Source organism: Salmo salar, chromosome 19, assembly GCF_965601325.2.
Source record: "Salmo salar chromosome 19, fSalSal1, whole genome shotgun sequence".
Taxonomy (NCBI): Eukaryota; Metazoa; Chordata; class Actinopteri; order Salmoniformes; family Salmonidae; genus Salmo; species Salmo salar.
The window spans coordinates 71,426,229-71,434,449 of record NC_138309.1 but is presented as its reverse complement, the minus strand read 5'-3'; the positions used below and the strand labels follow the sequence as shown (position 1 = coordinate 71,434,449).

The 8,221-nt window shown below is 42.7% G+C and overlaps 1 protein-coding gene across 8 annotated transcripts in view; it reads right to left on the bottom strand.

The window, feature by feature from the left end:
- Positions 1 to 2,435: 2,435 nt before the first annotated feature.
- Positions 2,436 to 8,221, bottom strand: part of LOC106579428 (fibroblast growth factor receptor 2) — a 125,925-nt gene continuing 120,139 nt past the window's right edge. For all 8 annotated transcript variants that reach the window (XM_014159332.3, XM_014159331.3, XM_014159333.3 and 5 more), the window contains 3 exons: positions 7,758 to 7,895; positions 7,042 to 7,147; positions 2,436 to 4,125 (listed from right to left, as the gene is read on the bottom strand). In XM_014159332.3, the coding sequence (XP_014014807.1) occupies positions 3,961 to 4,125; positions 7,042 to 7,147; positions 7,758 to 7,895 (409 nt within the window). In that variant the 3' untranslated portion in view covers positions 2,436 to 3,960. The remainder of the gene's footprint in view (positions 4,126 to 7,041; positions 7,148 to 7,757; positions 7,896 to 8,221) is intronic.

Here is an 8,221-nt window from a genome sequence, read left to right as displayed (position 1 = left end):
CCCAAGAAAATTTGGCCGATAGACCTATTAAGATAGCAGCCGATAAGACAGCTAACGATTAGCTGGCTGCAAATGGGCGTTCAGGTTACGTCGCGACGGAGTGGCCAGTTGGATAACTCCCTCGGGCAGATAACGTCGGTAGTCCAGTCGTGAAGGCCCGATGGGGCTCCGCATCGGCAGTAAAACGGGTTCGGATAGGTGATTGTAGCCCAGGAGTGGCTGATGAAACTCTTCAGCTGGCTAGCTCCGGAATAATTGATGTTAGCTCCGGGACCGACATTAGCCAATAGTCACTCGGATAGCAGCTAGCTAGCTGCAAGATCCAGGTGTAAATGTCCAGAGCTTGTGGTAGAAATCCGGGGATATGGAGAGAAAATAGGTCCGGTATGCTCTGGTCTGAGTCGCGTTGTACAAAACTGGCAATAGCTTTTCGAGCTAAGGGATAGCTGATGACCGCCAACCGTGGTTAGCTGAATTCTAACATTACCTAGTGAACTGGCTAACTTCTGGCTAGCTTCTGTTGTGGATTTCCGATTTGAGGTAAATAATATATATATTTTTTTTAATTGGTGAGGCAGGTTGCAGGAGAGTGTTTTGAAATTGAGTTTTTAGAAAAAAAATATATAAAAAGATATGCAAAGAAAATATGTAAATATATATATATACACGGGACACGACAAGACGAGGACAAAGGACATCTGACTGCTATGCCATAATACTGTAGCCCCCTCTATGGGATAGCCAACACTTTGTCTGGGTGTGGTGGTCAGGGTTTAAGATAATCTCTAAACCAGAAAGTCCTATTTTGCAATCATCCCTGGGGTGCAGTTTTATAAAACAATATATGGATACCTCACCAAAATAATAAATGTGATATCAATAAATTCACAGAATGTCCAGAATAATATTATAAAATAATGTACAGTTCTACAATTGTGTTTTTCGAAAGGTACATTGGTCTCGTTTGCCACTCATGGAGCTCCATGCAGAGGCTGTGGGAAGAGACTAAAGGTACAATAACTGCGTAGTATATAGGTTGTAAGGAAATGTCTGTATACTTTATCCGTGTGTGGTCTTAAAATAACAACTTCTTTCAATCTGTCAGTAATTTCGGGAATTTTTTTTTCATTGCATTAGGGGTAGCTTTGAACTTCTGTGTATAAGGAGCACTCTAAACTCTCTCCAGTCTCAATATGCAACCTCCTCCTTGGAGTGTGTTCACCCCACCCCCTGGCCTCTCCAGGACTGTGTATAGCCAGCCCACAGGACAATGGAGAGCGGCTGAGCCTTGGTGCTGATAACAGTGAGCTAAAGCCAGTGTGGATATCCGGCCAACACCACCGCCTTTCTCTCTTTCTCTACACCCCATAATGAAGGGTGTATGGCTCTGTGGTTAAACTCTGACACTTTTTCTTTCCTCCAATCCTATAGGGCTCTTCTTCGCCTTTCAGTGTTTCCCTCTATTCGGTGGAAAAAGCTAAATGTTTTTCCCCACTTTTCCCTCCAAGCCCTCTCAGGTTACAGGGGCATGAGAGAACACATTGAGTGGAAGAAGGAGCCATCGAGTCACAGGGGTGGGGGTGCAGTGCACTCTGAGATTCTCAGAGCAAGACAAGTCAACACGTGGTTACTGAGGGTGAGGGAATTAAGATTTACTCTAAAGAATGCAATTGCTAATGTCTACTCTTAACAATCGTTGGCCTTCCAACTTGACTTGACTTAGGGCTTGATTCAATCCGTATCGCGGAAGATCCGCGGTATAGTTAGGGGAGGATTTGGCCGGGGTAGGTTGTCATTGTAATATAAGAATTTGTTCTTAACTGACTTGCCTAGTTAAATAAAAATATGAATACAATAGTGCGATTGAAATGTAAAGGTAATTTCCAATTGAGGCGACATATGCAGCATGTACCGTGAATGTAGTCTCTGTGAACGCAGGAACATTGCATTTATACATTTCAATCGTGCCAAACCACAGATCTTCTGTGATACAGTTTGAATCGAGCCCTTATTCTTTTTAGCTTCTAAAGGAGCAAAGGGCCTCAACAGTGCAGCTCCAGCGAACCCTGTTCTGGGCAATTTTCCTAACTTCATTCCAGGCCCTACAACTAGACACATCATTCCTCCACCCCTCCTATAGACTGGCAGGCAAAATTATCATACATTTTAATTAAAGTTGAATTAATTTGGTGATATTTTAACCAACTCAGTTTTTTATGCCATTGTCTTGCTGTATGTTGCTATTAATGTTATTTCTTTGCTTATATGAATACAGTGCCATTAACTATATGAACACAGCCATTATCGATTAAGTTGATAATAAATATAGCCATTCTCAGACCTCTTTTCTCTCTCAAGGACATGACAAGATCGCAGAAACTAGTAACTTTTGACTGAATAGTGTGATTACACAAAATAGAAATCAACACAAACACTTGTTTTTCCATCTTTAATTTTGCAAATGTGTCAAGAACACTAGCAAAGAACATCTTAAACTTGGTCCAGTAGAAAAAAAAATACTTGAATGATTTAATACTTTTGTTCTTCAGCTTTGAACCCTCTGGTGTGAATTTGGAGTCTCACAGATTGCTTGTGGGTAGTTCCAAAATCATTTTTCTTTTCAATCATATATAAATATCCAGAAATCATATAATTTCAAATGCAAACCTAAGATAGAGTAAAATGACTGGATAGAAACTGCATTATCTACATAAGAAAGGGATTAGCAGACAATAAAATGTACAGTACTTTCAAACACCCACTACTAAAAATAGCTTTTGTTTCTGTTACCTCTGAAAGAGAATTTTAAATTACGATAATAAACATAATGGATTATTTAATATCAGCGTCATTAATAGCATTATATCTTTCTTACTATTTCAAATTTTTTTTTTTTTTTTTTTTAAATCTTTTTGTTTTCATTTTTTTTTAAAAAAATCAATAAATTAACAAGCTACCTCTTTCCCTGAAAGCCAATACTCCACTGTGTCATTGAATGAGAGTGAGAGTGTGTGTGTTTTTGTGTGTGTGCGTATATGTGTATGTGTGTGCATGCCTATATTTGTGTGTGTTGTGTTTAAAAGAACACAAGTGAACAGAAACATAACCTGGGTGATGACACACCAGTCTCAAACCCAATGAGGGAGGGGAGAGGGGGAATAATTCTGGAGTCCATACAAAAAATAATTCATTGTAAATATATAATATATATTTATACATATTTGAATATATTTACAAATATACCCAGCCCTATATACTGCGTATTATTTTTCTCCATAACAATAATAAGTGTGTGGGCTTATCAAGAGAAGGTATAAAGAAACAAGACAATATTACAAAATATAAAGAAGAGGCAGTGTCTGTATGCGCTCTTCTCCTATTCATCTGTTTTTGTTAGTTGATTCTTTCTTTCAGTCCTTTCAGTTTCCTATTTTGTCGTCCTCTTTATGAGTCCCTTGTTTTTTCCGTACATTACGGTCCATCTTTTCCCTCTGGGAACAAGCAAAAGTCTTGGAATGCAGCCAACGGAATGGAATCATGAAATGCAAAAATAGTAAATTCCAAACTCTTGTGGAAAACAACTGGAACAAATAAAACAGCAAGAAAGGAGAGGAGGTGGACCCTTGGGAACAGATATTCATTCAGTCAGTCAAGAGGAACACTGATGAAGGGTCCCGGTCCTCTCCTTAAGACCTTGAACATGTGTATGAGTGTGTGTGCAAACGTGTGTGTGTGTTCAGTTCTAAAAGCAGCACTGCCACCAGCCCAGTCCCATCTGGGTCCGTTAGTCCATTTGGAGCCAGAGGGGGGTTGGGGGCCAGGAGGTTTGTGGGGTTGGTGGTGGGGGTATATCTAATTTTCTCTCTATGGAAGTGTCGCTTTGTGGGGGGGGGGGGGTTTTGGGGGGGGGGGGGGTTGGTCAGGCTGGAGCTGGATGGGGGGGATTGAGGAGGGGAGGGCTCATGTTTTGACGCCTCCATTGATGTGCTGGTACTTGGGGAGGCAGGGCTGGTCTGGCAGGGGGTCATGGGAGAACACGGAGTCGTCACCGGAGGAACAGGAGCTGTGTGTGTCCTGGAAGCTGGGAGAATACTGCTCCGCTGGGGCACACAGGTCCAGATACTCCTATACACAGACAGGGTGAGAAGGTAGAACTATTACACTCACAGGTTTAGAGGAGAGTGAGAGAGGAGAGAGAGAGACAAATGGAAAATACTGAAATAGAGACAGGCATGAAGACAGTTTCAGGAGGACAGTGATGGACATGTGGAGAGGATCTTGTGGAGTGTATCATTTTTATTATTTTATTTATGCAAAATATAAACTATTCCCAAATCACGCTGGACGGATTTATGAAAAATGTTGGCGCCAGGAGAGCAAACGATTTGATATCGGATCCGTATGAAAATATGTCGATGAATAATACCTCATAAATGGGGTGTGGGCTAAAGAGAGGGGAACTTTCCAGCACAGTTCACATAGAGCAATGCTGACCTGGTTGCTGTTAGTCTCAGTATAAAATGGTTCAATGTGTCTGGGCGGGCGAGGGAGAACACCCAGAGAGCGCGAGAGAACGTGAATGAGAGAACAAGAAAGAAAGAGAGGGGGAAGACCAGAGAGAGAAAAGAGAGACCAGTGAAAAAGGGGGGAGAGCGAGGTAGAGAGAGGGTGTGGAGCCCAGAGATAAAGAGAAACCAGAGAGGAAAAAAGACCAGAGACAGCGAGAGAGAGAGAAAAAGATAAGAGATACCCAACCCTGGGCTTCATCCATACCGCTCTGCTTCACGTCACTACCCAGCACAATCAGAACAAACCTGACATCTGAAATTGGAATGTGGATTTGAGCACAGTAGGAGAATGACTGAAAAAAAATATCCCAAAAACCAAGGAAAAGATAAAAAACGTAAATTATGTTATTAAAGACATGCTCCGGAACTTTGGCAACTACTAAGTATTTTTTAAACCTCCTGCTTTGAGCTGGATGTGCCAATCTGTAGTTCATACATCCATAATCTATGATCAGAATTACTGTTTTACCTCAATTAGCCACAACATTTGAAAGCAAGGGTTTTTCCTGGAAGCTGTTCTGTGCCATTTTCCCCCATGTGTGCCAGCCCCCTTGCAATTCGAGTTCTAGCCAATGAGCTTCAGCCCCTCGCCATTTGAGTGACAGCTAGCAAGATGAACACACAGCAGAGTGAGAAGAGAGAGCAATGACATGGTGCATATATCTGCACATATGTGACATAGTAACCATTTTTCGGGGATCATTTTTGGCCCTTAAATTTACTTTCAAAACAATTGTCTAAAAAGTACACAAAAATACTGGAGAATCTCTAATGTTAGGGCTTTTTTTTTTTACTTGAACCAGCATTTTGCAGTTGTTTTTGCTCTTTTCATCTTCATCCCTGCACCCTCCTCCCTCCTTTTTTTCTCTTGTCTTTTGTGGCAGCTTTTGGAATAGTTGTGAGGTTAAGAAATAGTTGAGAGTGAGTTGGGAGGAAGAAGAGAAGCGTTGTTGGGGTTTGAGCGTTCTTATAAAAACGAGTGCTGGCTTCCATTTCTCAGCTCAACACAAGGCGTCTCACATTACTAAAGAGCGGTTTAAAAATAAGGGAAAAAAAGAAAGGCGCTTTATTACATTTCAAAAGTTCAAACTCTGAAACACTGAAGTTGGAGATTTTGGCATAATCTATGGAGGCCCAGACTGAAGCCAAACGAGCCCTGACATATTTCCATCCATAGCCCCTCTTCAGGCCCGCGCATGGATATCACACACAACAGGAGGGGAACGGAAAGAAACACAAGCCATTATTCTGAGGCGAGGAATAGCTCAAAGTATCTTTTGATGATTGGGCAACATCAGTGGGCCATGGCCACAGCTCTGGGGCCTGGTTTGAATCAAGCAGCCATTTTCTGGTCATTGTAAAGGTCATGTGTCAGCCAACGCAGGATCCTTCTAATGCTTTTCAACATTCTTGGTTAATCAACTTTGATCAACTTTGCTTGCCCTGGCAATTGGAGTGTCCGTGAGCCTGTATCATGTTTTCGCAGAGTACGACCCTGCCTCACACAGGAAGCGGCGCAGGTCCTAATCCAGGCACTTGTCATCTCCCGTCTGGATTACTGCAACTCGCTGTTGGCTGGGCTCCCTGCCTGTGCCATTAAACCCCTACAACTCATCCAGAACGCCGCAGCCCGTCTGGTGTTCAACCTTCCCAAGTTCTCTCACGTCACCCCGCTCCTCCGCTCTCTCCACTGGCTTCCAGTTGAAGCTCGCATCCGCTACAAGACCATGGTGATTGCCTACGGAGCTGTGAAGGGAACGGCACCTCCATACCTTCAGGCTCTGATCAGGCCCTACACCCAAACAAGGGCACTGCGTTCATCCACCACTGGCCTGCTGGCCCTCCTACCTCTGAGGAAGCACAGTTCCCGCTCAGCCCAGTCAAAACTGTTCGCTGCTCTGGCACCCCAATGGTGGAACAAGCTCCCTCACGACGCCAGGACAGTGGAGTCAATCACCACCTTCCGGAGACACCTGAAACCCCACCTCTTTAAGGAATACCTAGGATAGGATAAAGTAATCCTTCTAACCCCCCCCCCTTAAAATATTTAGATGCACTATTGTAAAGTGGTTGTTCCACTGGATATCATAAGGTGAATGCACCATTTTGTAAGTCGCTCTGGATAAGAGCGTCTGCTAAATGACTTAAATGTAATGTAATGTAATGTGTTCACCTTTTTCCAAGCTTTAGGAGAGAAGCCTGACATGCTTTTACGTCATACTTCTCATTGACCAAGTACTTCCACGAAAACAAGGTCAGCAGGGTTGGGGTCAACTTCATTTAAATTCAGTTAATTCAGGAAGTAAACTGAAATTCCAATTCCATGTTTACTCAATGCCTTTCAACAGAAAAAATAGTTTTCTTCCTGAATTGAAAGGCAATTGACCCCAACCCTGGAAGTAAGTGAACTGCTCTGGCTCCAGATTCTAGATACGAAAAGGTGAAGTGGAATGACTCTGGTTCGTGCCCTCACCTCATTCGTGGCCAGGGTGAGGATGCGGTCTAGATCCTCCACCAGCTGCTTGAAGGTGGGCCGGTGGGAGGAGATGGCATGCCAACAGTCTTTCATCATCATGTACCTGAGAGAGAGAGAGAGAGAGAGAGCAGAGAGAGAGAAACAAGGAGTATGAATGGTTAGTAAAAGTACTTCATTGTTTTTATTTCCAAAACACATGCCATGCCACCCATTCAACAGACTGATGCACATTTATAAAATCATTGTCCAATTGCCTGTCAAAAGTGGTGAGATGATAAAGACTAATTTCTCTGAGCCTAGGTGTCAAGGTATGAACCAGCCAATCCAAACACAGAGCTATGCTGGTTCTATTTCTCTGCACTCTAACGTTTAAGACAAATGCATGCCAATACCAATCCTATCCTAGGTCTGTCTGTCTCCACTGTAGATTTCTAGTACAGTGTGAGAACATTAGGTCCGACAATACCGGTGCAGGCAGTGACATTATGTGCTGTGTAACTGGAAAGGGCCCATTGTGAATGACAACATTGATACAGGCCCAGGCCAGCTGTGTAGGATCATGGGTCTGATAGAGATGGGGTGAGGGTGGGGACCCCAGTAGGGTTTGTGTGTGTGTGTGTGTGCACATTTGTGCATGTGTGTTTCTGCCTGCCTGCATATGTGTGTGTGTGTGTGTGTGTGTATGAGATAAAGTGATAAAAATTTTATTATACAGCTCATTGGTGCAGTTGCCAGGCTTGTCCATACGATGGCCCTCTTTCAACAGCTTGAAGAGCTCCTCTACGGGGATACCAGGGTACGGAGAACCCCCGAGGGTGAAGATCTCCCACATCAGCACCCCAAATGACCAGCTGGGAAGAAAAACACAAAACACACATATTCAACATGAATGCTTTCATTACTATTATCATGTTATGCATCCATTGATACATACATACATACATACATACATACATACATACATACATACATACAAGTGATAACAATTGATGGCAATGAAGTACTAGACTTATTCTTTCTTATTTTTTACACGATTTCAACTGCTACTGCTCAGAGAAACAAAGGGTTGAAGGGTAACTGTTTACAGCTACATCATTCCATTGATTCCATTAATTATGGAATCAATGGAATTAATTGATTCCGCTAACCATTCTCTATAAATGTTCACCCCTAACAT